Source organism: Verruconis gallopava (assembly GCF_000836295.1).
Source record: "Verruconis gallopava strain CBS 43764 unplaced genomic scaffold supercont1.13, whole genome shotgun sequence".
Lineage (NCBI taxonomy): Eukaryota > Fungi > Ascomycota > Dothideomycetes > Venturiales > Sympoventuriaceae > Verruconis > Verruconis gallopava.
This window is the reverse complement of record NW_015622149.1, coordinates 94,946-112,826: the sequence shown is the minus strand read 5'-3', so window position 1 is coordinate 112,826 and position 17,881 is coordinate 94,946. Positions and strand designations below refer to the sequence as shown.

Here is a 17,881-nt window from a genome sequence, read left to right as displayed (position 1 = left end):
AGGAACAATCACGACACGAATGGGCAAGCCGAAGCTTTTACTCGTTATACCTCCCATGACAGCATAAAGGCCTGCAAATCACCTATCGTTACCAGTTGAGGCTGTTCGGGTAGATAAAAAAGCACCATTACATTCTGGTACGTGACCAAGGCCGATTGGTAATGCAAAGCAGATTATTAGCGGCACCACAGCATTTTGCGCTGTGATCCGTCGGCCGAGCAAAAGGCCTAATCTGTGGTAGTTTACTCCAAGCGTAAGCATTCGCCATGCGCTAGTGATAAGCTACAGTAGTATCAACCAATCAGGCTTGATGAATTTCCTAAGATAATGTCGCATCATGAACCTCTCGTAGCCCTAGCATTGGAACCTGTGAACCGCGGTCGACGTTTCTGTATTGCTATCATGTTCTACCAGTTACAAGGATCAGAACGGATCCGCCGCTCTAAGCAGACACCGGGATCGGGACTGGTCCGACGGGGCCCTTGCTGGCTCCAATGTTCGCTTGGTGCATCGTCCGTGATCCGAGTGAAATAGGATAGTCGACGGCTGAGTGGAACATTTGGTAGTTTGCCCACATGACGATATCGCCTTCCTCTACCTTGGGGAGCAAGATGTATTCAGGCTTGAGCACTCTCTCTTGAATCGGCTTCAGGAAAGCCCGGATCTTCAGGACGTCGTCAATCACCGTGGGCTCCTCGTCAGGAGAAGAGCGGATGAAGAGCTTGTAAGCGCAGATACCGTGCACCATGAAGGCTTTCTCGCCCGTGACGGGATTTACCCAAACCATAGGGTATCTTTTCACGTCCTTGGGGTCCCACTCTCCTAGGTCTTCGATCTTTTTCTCTTTTCCTTGACTCGCAAGCCCAAGGCCGTTGGAGTTGCCTTTGCAGTCTCCGATCCACTGATAGGGGTACGGTGCGTACTCTACCCACGAGTGGTCTGCCATCTTCTTCTCCTCCTCAGTCATCAGCTCATACGTCTGAACATTGCTGAAGAACGCCGTTAGCCCTGGTTCCGTCTCGAGAGTCTGACCGGTTCCGTCATCCCAATGAATCGTAATTTTGGGTGACTTTGGCCGTTTGATGCAGCGAAGCGTGGTAAACCACGCCGGGTCGCGGGCATATAGGGGAGCATCAATGTGCCAGCGGTGGAAACGTGTGTGGCCGGCGTTGAATTCGTCCACCGGTATGTCTACTGCGTGGAAGTGATGTCCCAATCCGCGTTTGATTTCTACGTTTTTTAGACCGTAGTGGTCTTCACCTTGGAATCCTTTGCCGATGAGCCGAACATTCTCAGCTCCTGGAATTCCATAAACTTCACGACCGGCCTGCACGGGCTCTTCAGTGTTTGTGAAGAGCACCCGGTGAAAAATGGAGCACTTACGGACAAAACACCACCCTTTGCAGTGAATGTTTTCATATCGCCATGAGAATGCACTTGTGGTGCCTCCGGATCGAATCTGGTCACAAGTTCCCATTGCTTGATAGGGGCAAGATTCTTTTGGCCTCTGACCACGAGAACTTTGTGTGTCCAGATCGCATCGCTGAGATGTTTGACATCCTCATCTACATGAGTATATTCAGCCTGTGCCTTTTGATTACAAAAATAAGATGACAGAACGCACCACTTATGTCATTCAAATCAAGCCCCTCTACCACCGCGCCATAATTATACTTGGCCCCTGGGGCTTTTGGGATAGGGGCGATCTTGAAACTTGGCTCGGGAAGCAGTTTACCTGGGGACATTCTGAATTCTGTTCCGGCGACTCTGAGCAAAAAGAAAATTATTCCAGACTTTGTCTAGATAAAAAAGAAAACACGACAAATCGCTGTTGATAACTGGAGTATTTGAGTTTCCGCCGCTTTTTGCTGTTCACTCGCTACTCCGCCATACCCGAGATCAGATATATCTTCAGCGTACGTACACAAGGCACTGCACCTGCAATCGCGATATCCGTATCATGGCTTCATTTGGAGCTTCGCACCAAGGGTATGAAAGTTCGGCCGATCAAGGATCAGCCTAGGGTTCGCCATGCGCGGGAACCAGCGTTGTCGCTCAAAAGCAGTTTGGATGCAATCCCTGCTTTCCGGCCGACAGATAGTTTTACAGTAGCGCCGCGTCAGGTGAAGTCCGACGCCTGTATGCTCCCGCGAGCCGCTGTTTCGCCTGCGCAAAAGCGCGGCCGCGTGCTATCCAAGGACTGGACGGCACGTTGCATTTTGTCGATTTCTGAGAGTGTTTCTATTGGCTCGGACGGTGTTTGTCGTCCTGATCCATTCCAACCGAGCGGATGTGCCCCTTCGCGCAGGAATTACACATGCGAAGACCAAGCTATCATAAAGCACGGCCGAGACAAAAGTCGAGACGGGTCCGCCGAGAATGAGAAGAAAAAGTCGTAGATGCGATTGGTGCTGTTGCCGATTCTGAGGCAGTCAGAAGATCTAGAAATATAAGGCCCGATCGGCGAACGGAGGCGTTCGTCTCTGCTTTTCCGCGTTCGATCTTCGAAAAGAATTTTGGCTGGTAGATCGTGAGGATGACGGCCTGTGTGATGCGATTTGCAGTCCCGCCCGAGAGGCTGGGCCACGACGCGTCCCGATACATGGAGCCAGATGTTGGGCCGACGTGGCCGCAGGAAGCGCACGATGTGCGACTCATCGACTTGAAGCCTGAGCTGGAGGACCCCGCGAAGGCCAAGTCGCTGATGGAACAGCTCGAGACGCGAGGCTTCGCCGTGCTCAGGAACCGCAGCGCGACGCTGGGCTCCCTCGCATCCCAGGCGGAATGGAACGCGGCGTACCTCGAGGAGACGGCCGAGTAAGCGGCAGACACGATGGCCTGTGGCGCGTTCGCCCTGAAGCTGACTCGGGAGCAGGATGGTGAAGGAGAAGTTGGGCGCCGACGAGGTCTTCGTCTGGAACTCCGTCACCCGGTCGGCCAACCCGGACGTGAACACGCCGTACGGGACCAACCACTTTCAGGAAAAGGCCATCAAGGGCCTGCAGTTCGGCACGACGATACGCCCCGTCGCCTCGGGCGCGCACGTCGACCAGGACGCTGCCAATTCGCGCCGGATGTGCAAGGGGGCGGCGGGTGACGACGTCTTCGAGAAGTTCGCGAGGGTGCAGCAGCTCAACGTGTGGCGTCCGCTGAAGGGCCCGGTGACCTGCAAGCCGTTGGCCGTGTGCGACGGATCGACGCTGCCGGCGAAGTCGACCGGAGTCCACATGGGCATGTTCGGAACCAGAGTTGTTGTACACCACGACGGTACGTAGCCGTGTCTGTCTCGTGCCAGCCGGATGACGATGATGACGATGCTTACGCGTGATTCCTGTAGACGCTCAGAAGTGGTACTACATAAAGCGACAGATGGCGGATGAGGCGTACATTCTGAAGATCTACGATTCAAAAGTCCTTCCTGGCCAAGCCGAGTTCACGCCGCACACCGGTGTCGACAACCTCAATGGCGCGGACGGACCAGAGGAGCCCCGAGAGAGCATAGAGGTCCGAGTAGTGGCATGCTATCGGTAGATGCACGAGGGGCCTTTGTTTCCATTCTCTGGGCCAAAGCCCCGACCTTGTCTTCAGTACTGGTTTATCAAAATGGCAGCAAATTTTGGAGGCTGAATGACCTTGGCATCAAGATCGATCTTCTACACACAGAGGGCACAAATTGGTATGTGGATATCATAATATATATAGAAGTGGTTAGCAGTTTTACAGGCACGAATACTATCTGGGGTGCCTATCGCGTGCTACGATATACCTGAGATCCTTTGAGGCCAAACCTGTTGCATCTCTTCTTTTACGTGTCAAAAAACTTCCAACATCTTTTCACAAGTCCTGCTTAGTGTAGATGCTTACTGTGCGGCGCTTCGTATGTCATAGCTAGTGCTTTTGATTCCAAATGTTACATGTCGTTCTTGAGCTCATCAAGCTCCTTGCCCTTTTCACCTTCGCGCCCTGATCTGCCAGCCACCGTCTTGTTGACATGAGACGTAAAATATTTGTTTATGTCGGTGACGAAGAATGAAGCAATGAGAGCCGAGCCTCCAAATGCGAGACTGCTGAGATAAACGGTGGAGAGGCTGGCGGCATAGGCACTCTTATGTCCAGAGCCGATCGCGGTCAAGATATTCGCGCTCATTCCTGGCACCTGCTCGAATGCAGCCGTGGTGTCGTTCGCCAAGGAGTTTAGAAGTGCGGTTGAGCTTGAGCTTGGCAAACCTGCGTTCAGCGCAAATTCCAGGACTTTTTTGGGAAGGTTGGTGGCAAGTCGCCCGTCATATATTGCGAGGTACACAGAAGCTTTGCAAGAGATTAGCTCCTTTCATCCAAGATGAGAAGATGGAACCTACTGGCAACTGTGCCCGTGACAGCTCTTGTAGAGCTGAAGAACGTCTGCGCCACACCGATTTCTTCGGGAGGACAAACTAAACCAGCCATAACAATACAGATGAGTTCGATCCAGCCCACGAAGAAGCCGGACATGATTGTGCACTGCGAATTGTAAGTGGACGATGTCGCGAGAGTTCAACTTTGATTCGCTTACTCCTATGGCAAGACCTTCACGATGCTCATTCGCTGCCGCCATCAGCCCACCAAAAACACATAGTCCAACAACAGCAACAAGCAGCTGGATTTTGATGTGTCCGATGCGTTTTAGCAAAGGACCCATGGCGATTTCGCCGACCGCAAGAGCAACACCTGTCGTACACTACGATTGACTTTAGTTTCTCACCTTGCAAGGCAATCGCTATGGACTTCACTTACTCCAAGCCAACCAACGGTGATCACATTGGTTGAATAGAGCAATGTGGATTGCGTAGGCCACAGGACGTTGAATGCGTAATACGTCATCTGGCCTATACTTCCTACGACGACAGCGATGCTATAATTTCGGATCTTGAAGAGAGAGACTGGCAGTAGCGGCTGAGCAAGAGGCATAAATGTTTCTGGAAAGACGTTTTAGTCAGACCCGTCAAGCTTGGCACAACTCATCCGTACCGTAAGCGAAGAAGGCCAAAAGGACGACGCAGCCGACAGTAAGAAGGGCTACAATTTTTGCAGAACTCCAAGGATCTTGCTGCCCGCCCCATGCTACAACGTGAAGTTAGCGATATGTGTCGACCATGACGTTGTGTCGATACGTACTGAGCGCCAACAACAAACATATGACACTGCCGGCGTAAATGACGAATCCGAAGTAGTCGATCTCTTTGGCTTGCTGCCAAGCCGATTTCCGACGTTGGAGTTCTGAGAAGTTTGGAGGGTGATAGAACACAAAAAGCAGCGCAAGGCCGATCCCGTTGATGATTGCAGCCACCCAGTACGTCCAACGCCAGCTGCTGCTCTCTATGATGGCGCGACCAACAATCGGTCCGAACCCCAGACTTGGAAGGACGGCCATAGTAATAGCACCCTGGGCCCAGCCGCGGTACTTGTTCGGCACAATCTCCATGACAAGCAAAGGGTACGTCAGCTGGCAAGCCGCTCCAATGCCCGTGAATACGGATGCACCGACCAGCATCTGGACGTTCTTCGAAGAGCCTCCTAGGACTGAGCCGACGACTCCAAAGATTTGGCCGCCGATCAAGAACCAGCGGCGGCCGACAATATCGCTAATCGATCCAACAAGCAGATTGACAACGCCTTGACATAAAGTGTTGATAAGAGTAACGAGAGAGATATCCGTCGACGTCCCTGCGAGATCGTCAGCAAACTCCGTACACGTCAGTGCTTCAGTCAAGCCGTACCAAGATCCTGTTCAATGACGCTCAAAATGTTGACCGGAATGGCGTAGCCAAAGAACAAGCTGTTGGCCACAAAAACAATGGCGGCGCAGGAGCCCAAGAAATGAGGCGTGAACCAGTAGGAAGCATCGATGTGCTCAGCGTGAACGCCCGTCCCCCTCCGCGGATCCTCGTGAGTCTGCGTAGCGATGTCGTCTACATGGCGCGTGTCGCCAACCTGCTCGATGTCGACTTTGTCGACCATGCTGGAAGAAAGAAGAAAGGGAAGAAAAATGACGGGCCCGACGGATCGGCGGCAGAAAGCAACGAGACTCGAGGGGCAAGAAGAACACGGATGACAGGATAAAAGAGATTTCTTGAGCTGCGAAGTCCCCACATTGCGGACGATACGCGGGTCGCCCGCTCTTATGAATTGCAGGCTGGATAGTGTACGCGCAGGATATGCCAACGCGAGCCGGGGAAGCTCGGCTACGCTTTTCATGCACGCAGGTCTAGTTCTAGCTGTGCACCACAGAGCCTCACAGAACGGCGAGCGCCCTAAACGCGCGCGAGCGTCTAGGGGTGCGTCCGGAGAAAAGGAATAAGATCTGCGTGCTATGCGTCCCTTTTGAGGGGAAATAAAAAACGAAGAACCCCAAGGGCTCAAACCGTTGTTCGCATTTCCCGGGACCAAGGAGGCCGGCAGCGTGCGTGCTGTTTCTGCGGCGCGCTGTGGGCGGGACCCGCGGCCGGGGGATGACGACGTTGCCCACTGCGACTACCCGCGGGGCTCCGCGCTGTGGGCGTCCGCACAAACGCACGTCTGCCCACTGTCAAAGCGCCGCCCCGCTGGCTCTTTTGGGCGCGCTCTGCTTGAAAAGGCCCCGTTCGACTCTGGCCGGCCGCTCCACACACAATCAGGCTCCGCTGTCGACGTCTTCCTTGTCGCGGGACACGTCCCTGTCGCCCGCTCAGCCAGGAAAACATTAACCAGAGATCGCCGCGAGCGTCGCGTCGAGCGTTGCATATAATATCGTACACAGTTATTACGCGCGAGCGAGTCATAGTCGATCCGTTTCTTGTGCTTGCATGACTGGTGCATAAACGTCGCCTATCCGCAGATTCCTTTTCGTTCTGCGACCAGTGTGTCAGAACCAGGGCAGATATATTCTATAAATATATATTTAGAGAAAGAGAGAGTGAGGGAGAGAGAGAGAGAGAGAATAAGAGAAAGAAAAAAAATCCAGAGAGGGAAAGAGAAATAAAAACTGGACAACCCACCTTTCTGCAAACATCGGTAAGACACCAAATCCAGAAACAAAAGAAAAAGAAGCGGGGCATAGAAAGAACCAAAAAAGTCGTCTCCCCAACTTTCTGATCAGGCGGTCTCTGTACTCGATTCGATTCGAACATGCGTTTTGAGCCTTGCGCGAGAGGCGGCCTCTGATCCCGCATCGACATGGTGACTGCTCAGCTTGGACGCTTACGCTTAGCACCGGCTAGCATGGCTGACGAGGTTGCCAACTGAGGTGTACACCACCCGCTCCGAACGTGGCAGAAATTAGCACGCTTTTCCAATATATCCTCGTCCGCGCCCGGCCCCCGAGCGAGGGGGGGAAAAAAAATAAGGGGGGAGGCGGGGAAGTTAAAAGAGAAGAGATGATGAGAGAGAAGGGACTTGGCTGGCTGCTTTGTCCGGCGCAGGAGCGGCGTTTTGAGTCGCTCATCGCCAGTTTTCCAAACGAGAGTTGAAATGCACAAGCGCCCTCGTGGGCAGAGCGTGCTCGTAACCGACTGTTTGAGTTGCGTGCTGACGTCTTGTCCATTCTGCTTTCTTGCAAGGACAGGGCGTGGTTCGAACGCGGCACCATGGAGGACATCCCATGCCGGGTTCGCACGGAGACGGCTCTACATCAACGTCGGGTCTGGAAAACGAACAACGCATTCCGAGCGTCTCCCGAGAGGTTTCCCATCGCGTCCTGATAGGTTTGTGGGGGGGGGGGGCAAAAGAGGGAACGCTCGACACTAGACGTGATTAAACGGATCTTGTCATGGAAGAATGGACGATTTGCGAATGCGGAATATGGGTTGAGAATCAATTGAAAGAATGAGACAATACATACTACAGCCCTTGTGTCTGATCGGTGATAGCCGAAGTGTAGTCTTGAGCCAGGCCATCAACTCCATCCCAAGTTTCAAATCATGCCCCCAAGATACCACTTGATCGCCCTTGGGCCAAAAGTGTAAGTGGTGATTGCGCCAAGAGTAAACGCCATGTTGTGCGGCCAGAACCATTTGTCTTCACACCTCCTCCATATTCCCCGCGACTTCGTCATCAGCATCTTCATCCTCGTTATCACTTAGCGAGCCGACGGAGGACATCGCATCCTCGCTCTCGCTGTCCTCTCCCGCCTCATCTGCGTGCTCCTTCGTTGCATATTTAAGGACGTATTCTGCACACATGTGGTCAGACTAATAATAAATAAAAAAAAAGCAAACCATAACATGGGTACTCTCGTCGAGAGTATAGGGGAGCACTTGCCCTTGACCTTTGCGTCGTACGCTTTCGGCTCACGCATCATTAATGCCGCGGCCTCTCCGTTCAGCGGGTCCGTCGGGTTCGGGTAGCGCAGGAGTTGTGGGAGGAAGACCTCAAAGATGTTGATCATGTCGTACATGGGTGACCACGTCTGATTGATGACGTCGAGACAAACAGATCCGGACCTGTACAAAGAAGCTCAGCCACCATTTCGCGCAATATTTCTTATTCTTGTAAAGATTTATTTTCGTGAGTGTCAAGACGTACAGCTCATCGATATTGGGATGGAAAATGCGGTTTACGAAGCCAATGCTCGGGGACTTGTACGGGTATTGATCTGGAATCTCGACATGAATCTTCCAATTGCCACCTGCGAAGGGTGCTGCGGCGTCTCGTCAGTTTCGTTCATCATACTCGCAGTTCACTTGGCACGTTTGCTGCGAAGCTGGGTGTCCGAGACGTACTTTCGGCAGGACCCTTGAATCGCACATAAAACTCTTGCCTGCATCTCCGTCAGTCATAGATCGATACGGATGACCGTCGGAAAACAAACACTGCGAAAACAATTAGCCATTGCTGAAAGCAAGAACGTGCCAATCTTACTGTTGTCGTTGACTAATGTCACCTCGTAGTCGCTCATCAGCATCCTGTGCGTTACAATGTCAGCTCAGGCTCGTAGACTGGTGACAGCAGTCGTCGGCAGATGTTTGTTCGTAGTGACAGTTGATCAACAGATTCTCCATGATGAGAGCTTGCAGCGAAAATCCGTCACACGTATTTTCTGCTACGTCCTGCAGAGAACATTTGAACGTACTTCATGACCTAGCAAACGACATTGTCAGCTCTTGCATCATGCCATCGTGTGTTCTCGGAGCGATTTGGGTATCATCAGACGTCCTGAACTTCCAACGCAGCAAGCTCTTGTCTCATTAACTCTGTCGCGCCGAGCGTTCCGGGCGCAAAGCCGTCGGCCGTTGGTTTGACAGCTCTCCAACACAGAGCTTGCCGTGAGAGGAGGGCATTGCGGTGCGTGACAGGTATTTGCAAAGACATCAAGCACGTACATCCATTTCTATCCGGCGTTTCGGGCTTGACATCTTGCTCTCTGCTTCCTTTTCTCTGCTCGAGTGGTTTTCGTGCTTGCTCTCGAAGTGTGCCACCAACGATGTTGTGCGAAGATAGCTCTTTGCGCCAGCCGATGCGCTTCTGTTTGCGGGCGTTCCCAGTCACGCTGCCGACTTCCAAGACGTGGAGATGGCGAGTGAGGAAGGAGGCTTGGCTGAGCAGGTTCTGCGGAGCCGGCACCCGACTTTCTCGTCCTGGATGGGCAGTGTCAATTGCTCGCCTGGTGGGCTTTCGCCGTACACGGCTGGATCGTGCGTACCGACTTCCTTCGACTGGTCTGAACCGCTGGCGCTTTCACAATCGATAACGCCGTTGAGGGGTGGGGAGACGATTGCAGTCGGTGCTGATAGCGTGGATGAGGAGCAAGGATGCTGGCAGGGTGGTGTAAGTCAAGGGGTCGGAGGGATGTGCGATGTCGTGCGGGAGAGGAGTGGAGGGCATAAGCTGTAGAGCGGACGAGAGACGAAGCGTGGTAGTTACAAGTCAACGGGTCACGCGTTGGGGATAGCGATCAGTTTTCCCGCCGTTTCCAGCGCCTGCGCTCCCCCACCCGGCGCCACGCTCCAACGACCGCCGCGGATTGCGTGCCAGCTGCCTCCGTGCCTGTGAACATGGCGTCACTGGACTGGTCCGGAAGATGCGAAGCGACGCCAGCCGCAAGCCAATCGCTGCGGGGCTCAGCCTTGCCAAATCGAGGCGTCACCGCATGCGAGAATGGCGGCGACGAGCTCTGGTACTCTCTGCTGCGTCTGCTCCTGTGCGCCTGCGGTGCCGTGCTAAGCCGGCATCTCTCACAGATCCCACGGCTCTGACAGCTGGGTTCCCATGCGCCGTGGCTGTCCACCGGTTCTCAGCCGTCGAGCAGCCTGTCGGTGTCGTCGTCGCTTGAGCCGCGCACTTGCACTGCTTTCACGCTCAAAGATCAGAGTCCAAACCTCGTCATCTCATCCGTCTTGCGTCGTATTCCAACGTGTTCAATTTGCATCGGCACGAACGTCGCCGTGACTAGGCGTCCCTTTCGCTCTTATTTTCTCCACAGGCACGCGTCCTGCTTCTGGACGTGGGCACAACGTTAGAGAACTACATCATCTAGCACGCATGCTCTGCACCGAAGCAAAAGCCTGTTCGTCCCACGCCAGCCCACTTCTTGAACGACGACGAGACCGTGTCCCAATGCCGAATCTTCCGCAGCGTCACGTGCCCGCACGGCGCAGTGCCAATGTACCCCTCCTGCGCTGGCCCGGCGGTGCAAGAGCGCCTCCATTCCGCATTCGGCGCCCACTGAAATCCTCGGCTTAAGCGTCGCGCTATGCCGCTATCCTCAACTGCAACACCAATTTTACGCGGTAGAAAAGATCCCAAGTCATCACCATAAAAGAGCCCATCCCTGGTTCGAAATGGCGCTTCCAATCCTTGATCCGTATTGTCTCGGCCGCACACAGCACCCAAAATCGATCAAAGGCTCCACCACCACGCCGCCGTCGCCCCGTCAGCTGCTCTCAACATGTCGCGTGCCTTGACGAAGAGTGTCGAGCGTGCTTCCAAGACGTTAGTTGCATGTCGCTATAGTACCTCGTCGCTGCCTGTGGTGCACAAGCTCTCTGCTGCTGCTGCCACCGCCACACGGCCTCAGCTCACACCCATCGTCCACAATGGCACACAGCATCAGCAACTGCGTCATTCGTCTCACAGCCCCATGGGCGCGCCGCCCGCCAACCCTCGCAAGAAGGTCACGCTCCAGACGATCCAGAATATGTACAAGAAGTCGGAACCCATCACGATGCTGACGGCATACGACTTTCCGTCTGCCCACGTCGCTGACCATGCAGGCATCGACCTCATCCTGGTCGGGGACTCTCTCGCCATGGTCTCCATGGGCCTTGAAGACACGTCGGAAGTGACCATGGAAGAGATGATCTTTGCCTCAAGGGCTGTTGCTCGCGCAACCAAGACCGCGTTCATCATCGGCGATCTGCCCATGGGCAGTTACGAGGTCAACCCGGAGCAAGCTGTCCGCAGCAGTATCGAGATGATCAAAAAGGGCCGGAGCCATTCCGTCAAACTCGAAGGCGGCAAAGAAATGGCGCCAACGATCAAGGCTATCACCGACGCTGGTATTCCAGTGCTAGCTCATGTCGGGCTAACTCCACAACGCCAAAATGCGCTTGGTGGCTTCCGCGTGCAGGGCAAGACGGCCGCATCTGCCATCGCTCTCCTCACGGACGCCCTTGCCGTCCAAGAAGCCGGCGCTTGGGGTGTCGTTCTCGAAGCTATCCCTCCAGAGATCGCCTCCATTATCACCGCTCAACTACGCATACCAACCATTGGTATTGGCGCTGGTGCCGGCTGCTCTGGCCAAGTTCTTGTGCAGGTCGATATGCTTGGCAACTTCCCGCCTGGGCGGTACATGCCAAAATTTGCGAAGAAGTATGGCAACGTCTGGGGAGAGGCCCATCGCGCGATTGAGCAATATAAGAATGAGGTCAAGGCGAGAACATACCCGTCGAAGGAATACACATACGAGGTCAAGCCGGACGAAGTTAGGAAGTTTGAGCAACTGGTCGCTGAGAGATATGGGAGCCGAACAAGAGGACAGGAGCAGGGCCTTGAGGGGCTTGGCGGTACCGCTGTCCCTGAATCAACACCTGCTGCTGCCGCCGCCGCCGCTGCTGTTTGAAAAACCAAGATTTGCCTAGCATGATCGTGTTTTTGCATTCGCTCTTATTTTTGATTATACCCTTCTACTTGCTCAAGCATGCCGCAGCAACAGAATTGCGCGGCCGTTTCTGGAGTTTGGCTTATTTTTATGTTAACCTGCATTTTCATGGGCCTAGATTTTAAATAAAAATACAATATCACGTTGAGTCCTTTCGAAGCACTGTGCACGCTCGAAGAATTACCTCTGCCAGCTGCCAAACTGAACGTCCTCACTGCCATGGTATTCTGAGCGATCAATCAGAATCGCGTGCGCCTTTCTAAAATGTCCTGAACGGAGATTCTCTTCCCTCAAATTTGCATTTCTATGATCAGTTGCTTCAAATAGATGCCTTTGCAAATTGATCCGTGACCGCTACCACACCCACGTGCAATTCATCTCTGTGCGTTCAATGTCAACTCTCCGACACCGGAATGACGACATTGTGCCTGCACAGTTTTGCCCAATTGCTCTCACATGGGCAACAGAACACAGGCTAGCAGCTTCGGGATCCACTGTTGATGCACGTATGAAGAATCTGTCGGAGCCTCGTGCCATAATTCTACTGTCCGTCTTCATCCTGGCGGCCTCACTGATCCCCACGATCTCTTCACGGCTCACCCAGCTGGCCCGTCACATAACTAACCGAGCATCCTCCTCCACGTTCTCGGCCATGTCATCAAACTACGCTCACGAGCTCGACATTGCTCTCCTCGCTGTTCAAAGAGCGGCGATTCTGACCAAGAACGTGTTCCACACCACGGCCAAAGGCACCGTCTCAAAATCGGATGCCTCGCCTGTGACGGTGGGCGACTTCGGAGCGCAGGCATTGATCATCGCGGCGTTGAAGCACAACTTTCCCTCGGACGAGATCGTGGCCGAGGAGGAAGCTTCGGATCTGCGCGAGAACTCTGCGCTGAGGGACCAGATATGGGAGTATGTCAAGGCGACCAAACTTGACGACGCCGAGGCGGAAAAGAGTCTGGGAGGCTCGATCGAGAATGTGGATAAGATGCTCGACATCATTGATCAAGGAAACAGCCCCGGGGGCAGGAAAGGTCGGATCTGGGCCATCGATCCCATCGACGGCACAAAGGGCTTTCTGCGGGGCGGCCAGTACGCAGTGTGTCTGGCGCTTATGGTCGACGGGAAAGTGAAGGTGGGCGTTCTGGGTTGCCCGAACTTGCCAGTCGACGACAACGCGCGGATAGATGCCAGCATTGGAAAAGATCAGACCGACGACGAGGGCAAGGGAGTTCTAATATCTGCCGTACAGGGGCAGGGCGCGACGAGTCGGCCGCTCACCAAGGCGGGCCTGGCAGAGGCACACCCGATCATGATGAAGCCGCTCACGGATCTGTCCCAGGCGGCTTTCTGCGAGTCTGTTGAGGCGGGTCACTCAAACCAGACAGAGCAGGCTGAGATCGCGAGGCGCTGCGGCATCGCGCAGGAGTCTGTACGCATGGACTCGCAGGCGAAATACGCCTCCATCGCGAGAGGAGCAGGAGACATATACCTACGGCTGCCGGCGAAAAAAGGATATCAGGAGAAGATCTGGGATCACGCCGCCGGAACGTTGATCGTTGCCGAGGCCGGAGGCAAAGTGACGGATTCTGAGGGTAATGCGCATGACTTCGGCCTTGGGAGGACGCTGGGCGAGAACAAGGGCTTTGTTGCTGCGAATAAGAACGTGCACGATAAGCTTCTGAAGGTTGTTCAAGAAGTCCTGGGCGTGTCGAAATCCTAGAGCCCGTCTAGCAGCGTGTGTTGCTCGCGTCAGCTCATAACTTGACTTCTACAACAAAATCGACGACAGATATCATGCGCGTGCCAGACTTTCGTCTTTTCCTCTATTCCTTATTTCTGATTAGCCACTACTCTCCCAAGATTCTTACCATACGGCCACTCTCAACAGGGTACTGTACACCTTGCGACATCCGGCCTAACATTTTAGCATTGACACTCTTGGAGCGCACGCACAAGACCATCGGAATATTTGTCCACAGACAGCTTGCAAAAGACACGTTGGGGTTGAGGATTGCATGTGGCCTTTCTCGTTAACCACAATCCGCATTCGTCTTTGCTCGTTCCGGGCTTAGCTGGATGATTCAACTCGGCTCAAGATTCCTGGTCTGGACGTCACGTCATATGGCAAGTGTCCGCTCAACTTAGTCACATGCCACCCAAATATGCGCCGAGAAGACTTGTGTGCAGAAAGAATCACTAATTGCCCATGCTCAATTCCGAGCCTGATCATCAAAGAGGCGGGCAATGGAGGTCAAGCTTGGATGAGTAATCTCCAAAGGGCCCTCGATTTGAAAACACGGCGCACTTGCGGGGTCTCTTCGGCGTGCTTACTTGCCAACTTCTGAAATGGGTGCTGACGCACGTCACTGGAACCTCTTGGAGGATGCAAGCTGAGCAAAGGGTTGCGTGTGTCAGCTTGGAAGATTCTATACAAACGTTCGCGTCGCGGCTAATTTCGAATAGAGTTTACGAAACGCTCGAAGACTGGCTCGTCACGCGAGGAATTCAAATCACCGAAGCAAAGCAAGATGTCTATCTTCATGGGCGAGGAGTGGCATAAAGGTGAGAAGGAGATGCACCGTCTGGCAAGGGTTCCCGAGGACGAAAATCCAACTGTATATGGACTCTATCCTCAAGCTGCATATATGCTTCAGTCCGCACCGCTCCTTGCCATTGGAACTCTCGATGCGCAGGGAAGACCTTGGACAACCTTGCTCGGTGGAGAGCCGTCATTCGCACGGCCTCTAGGTGGTCCTATGGTTGGTGTTCGCGCGGATATTGACGCGCAGTATGACCCTGTGGTCGAGATCCTAGTTCCAAAGGAGAAAAGACACGAGAAAGTCGTGCGGTACGACGGTGAGGGAAAAGTCATGGCCGCGCTTGCTATCGATCTTATGGCGCGGAAAAGGGTCAAGCTAGCGGGGAGAATGGTTGCTGGAGCCGTCTCAGAAGCGGATCCCGACGGTGATGACGCTGCGACAAATGAGTTGAGGGGCATCGGAGAGTTGCAGATGGGTGTCAGGATCGAGCAGAGCCTAGGAAACTGCCCAAAGTATCTCAACAAGAAGGAGATTCGTCCTGCACCCGTGCGGCCCAGGTTGATTTCAGATTCAGCTCAGCTGCCACCGGAAGCGCTCAAGTTGATCAATAAAGCGGACCTGTTCTTTATCTCCAGCACGGATGAGGGCAAGGACATGGACACGAATCATCGCGGCGGCCCGGCAGGCTTTATCAGGATCCTCTCCAATTCGACTTCTGGCACCGAGATCATATACCCCGAGTACAGTGGGAATCGACTCTATCAAACCCTCGGAAATTTACGCGTGACCCCGCAGGCGGGCCTCGTGATTCCTGACTTCGATACAGGAAATGTGTTGTATCTCACAGGCACGACGGAAGTTTTGATTGGAAAAGACGCAGCTAATATTCTGCCACACACAAATCTTGCAGTGAAGATCAAGGTTGCGGAGGCTCGATTTGTCAAAGAAGGACTTCCCTTCCGAGGTATTCCCAATGAGATGAGCCCATACAATCCTCACGTCCGTTTGCTTGCGACTGAAGACGCCCTCTCGTCAACTCTGATTAATGCCACAGGCTCAAACGCGGCCATTCTTGTTGACAAAGAGGACATCACACCAACAATCTCGCGTTACAAGTTCACCATCACACAACCGACATCCTACAAACCCGGTCAGTGGGTCGCTATGGATTTTTCTGAAGATCTAGATCAAGGATATAGTCACATGCGAAACGACGACCCTCAGAGCTTAAACGATGACTACATTCGTACTTTTACCGTTTCAAGTCCGCCGAAAGACGTACCTGCAGATGGCGAGGGAGTACAAAATGAGTTCGAAATCACGGTACGACTGCATGGTCCCGTCACAAGTTATCTGAAGAGGCAAAATCCAAGGACGGGGCTTGAGGTTCCGCTAAAAACCTTCGGCGGCGACTTCGCGATCGATACTACCGGCGATGCAGTGGTGCCTTTCATCGCTGGTGGTGTAGGCATCACACCCTTACTTGGTCAAATGAACCAACTTGATGTAGACAAGCTGCGGCTTTTCTGGATCATAAGACTCGAAGACATAGACTTTGTTCTTGATGTTTTTGCGCAACATCCGCAACTCGCGAAGCACGCAACGGTATTCTTCACCGGTGCAGCAACAGTCCCAGCGGACAGATTGAAGGAGATCCTTTCGTCTGGAGCCAAGATTGAAAGAAGGAGACCGACAAGACAGGATTTAGAACAACCTGAAATGGCGATGTCGCAGTGGTACCTTTGCGCTGGCAATCCTTTGAGAGCGAACCTGTTGGAGTGGCTAGACGGACGAAAGATTGTTTTTGAAAGTTTTGATTACTGAGCTGCTACCCCATTTTAGATTATTATATGATATGACTGAAGTATTGGATCATTTCAGAACGGGCGCACTGGAACTCGTTCGGCTTAGGAGTCGAACTTTGCAATATGCGGGCAATGAAGCAACTTTTATTTTAGACGAAAAATGGGTCTTGACTAATAATCATTTAAAGTCTCAAGATTTTGCTCAGTATATCAAGGCATGTGGTACGGCTTTAGATTTCCCTAGATGGTCTATTTTAAATCATGGTTCATGGCGACCTCGACACGAGGGCCTATTTACCGGCATCGGCATGTCATTACCACGAGCCGCGAACCCTTACCCGAAGCTCCACCTTGGAGGTTACGCCAAACCGTCTCTACTGTAGATCAAACGTGATTTACACTGACTCACAGTGATCACGCTGTTCAAATTCATTCAGAGTCGCTCGACATGCCGCTTCTCGCCAAAGCCGCTGGCACACTGCTGGTTACAACCGCGACGCCAACTCTGGGCTGGTTATACTACTCTCGCGGGTCAACATTTGTGCCTTTCACGACTACATCGTCTTCGTTTCCCTCCGCCGCGTTCTCGAAATTGAACCCGGACCAGAACAAACCCGCCGTCATCGATCACTGCGTCCGCAAGGTTCCACTTTCGCAGCTTCAAACTACCGATCAGGAAGCGTTGACGCGGCGATTTTGCCAGGGCGTGTGGTCCGGCCCGGGATTCGAGATTCAGAGGCGATACTTGGAGAGAAAGTATCGCGCCCTTGACGGTCGGGAAAGTCACCTGTGGGATAAGAAAGATCTGGCAACCAGCGATTACGCCGTCGGAACCCGTATCGCCGATCACTTTGAGGTAGTGGTAAGTTTCATCGCCCTCGTCTGTTTCTTGGGGAATTTGCTAACAAAGAACAGGAGAGGTCGCCAGAGAAGGTAAGACCGGAATTATATTTTTATTTTATTTTATTTTATTTTATTTTATTTTATTTTATTTTGTTTTCTCAATTGCCTACTGTGATTGAAGAAAATTGACGCGGTTTGTAGGTCACGGTACGATGTGGAGACTCTCCAACAATCCAAGACAAGCGACCTTCTGATGGAATCTTCTCCATTGAGGTCAGCAAGGATGAGAAAGACGCGACTTTCCACCTCAAGAGCGTGTTTTTCAATTCCACCCCTTCAGGAAAGGACGGCGCTCAGCTTCCTTGGTGGTTTGATTCTGCTCACAAAGAATACACAAAGCTTTGGATGGAAACATCCGTTCGAAAGCTGTTGAAATAAAACCACCCAATCTCCCGGAAATCTGGGTTCTTTACGTTCATGTATATATTGATTAGTTCCATCACTTCGTTGATAATAATACAGTGGAATTAAATCATCATCTCACTTCTTGAAGCTCTTTTAACGGTATAGAATAC

At 52.9% G+C, this 17,881-nt stretch overlaps 7 protein-coding genes across 7 annotated transcripts; 5 read left to right on the top strand and 2 right to left on the bottom strand.

Moving 5' to 3' along the window:
• Positions 1-411: 411 nt before the first annotated feature.
• PV09_04520 (uncharacterized protein) lies at positions 412-1,745 on the bottom strand (the record flags this gene model as incomplete). Its single annotated transcript, XM_016357879.1, has 3 exons — positions 412-1,327; positions 1,384-1,565; positions 1,625-1,745. The coding sequence occupies 3 exons, from the start codon at positions 1,743-1,745 to the stop codon at positions 443-445; spliced, it is 1,188 nt and encodes a 395-aa protein (XP_016214081.1). The 3' UTR covers positions 412-442.
• A 791-nt stretch (positions 1,746-2,536) lies between these two features.
• On the top strand, positions 2,537-3,531 carry PV09_04519 (uncharacterized protein; the record flags this gene model as incomplete). Its single annotated transcript, XM_016357878.1, has 3 exons — positions 2,537-2,817; positions 2,876-3,267; positions 3,338-3,531. 3 exons carry the CDS (start codon positions 2,537-2,539, stop codon positions 3,529-3,531), a joined length of 867 nt encoding a protein of 288 aa, XP_016214080.1.
• Positions 3,532-3,680: 149 nt separating this feature from the next.
• PV09_04518 (uncharacterized protein) lies at positions 3,681-6,476 on the bottom strand. The gene is made up of 7 exons (XM_016357877.1): positions 5,757-6,476; positions 5,155-5,703; positions 5,008-5,100; positions 4,774-4,955; positions 4,553-4,717; positions 4,359-4,500; positions 3,681-4,308 (listed from the first exon to the last, which is right to left on the bottom strand). The coding sequence occupies exons 1-7, from the start codon at positions 6,232-6,234 to the stop codon at positions 3,911-3,913; spliced, it is 2,007 nt and encodes a 668-aa protein (XP_016214079.1). The 5' UTR covers positions 6,235-6,476; the 3' UTR covers positions 3,681-3,910.
• Positions 6,477-10,729: 4,253 nt separating this feature from the next.
• PV09_04517 (3-methyl-2-oxobutanoate hydroxymethyltransferase) lies at positions 10,730-12,271 on the top strand. The gene has a single exon (XM_016357876.1). It carries the CDS (start codon positions 10,901-10,903, stop codon positions 12,071-12,073), a length of 1,173 nt encoding a protein of 390 aa, XP_016214078.1. The 5' UTR covers positions 10,730-10,900; the 3' UTR covers positions 12,074-12,271.
• A 284-nt stretch (positions 12,272-12,555) lies between these two features.
• Positions 12,556-14,252, top strand: PV09_04516 (3'(2'),5'-bisphosphate nucleotidase). Its single transcript, XM_016357875.1, has one exon. It carries the CDS (start codon positions 12,621-12,623, stop codon positions 13,836-13,838), a length of 1,218 nt encoding a protein of 405 aa, XP_016214077.1. The 5' UTR covers positions 12,556-12,620; the 3' UTR covers positions 13,839-14,252.
• Positions 14,253-14,514: 262 nt separating this feature from the next.
• On the top strand, positions 14,515-16,714 carry PV09_04515 (uncharacterized protein). The gene has a single exon (XM_016357874.1). The coding sequence runs from the start codon at positions 14,647-14,649 to the stop codon at positions 16,480-16,482; it is 1,836 nt and encodes a 611-aa protein (XP_016214076.1). The 5' UTR covers positions 14,515-14,646; the 3' UTR covers positions 16,483-16,714.
• An 88-nt stretch (positions 16,715-16,802) lies between these two features.
• Positions 16,803-17,841, top strand: PV09_04514 (uncharacterized protein). The gene is made up of 3 exons (XM_016357873.1): positions 16,803-17,325; positions 17,379-17,396; positions 17,508-17,841. The coding sequence occupies exons 1-3, from the start codon at positions 16,912-16,914 to the stop codon at positions 17,742-17,744; spliced, it is 669 nt and encodes a 222-aa protein (XP_016214075.1). The 5' UTR covers positions 16,803-16,911; the 3' UTR covers positions 17,745-17,841.
• Positions 17,842-17,881: the final 40 nt, after the last annotated feature.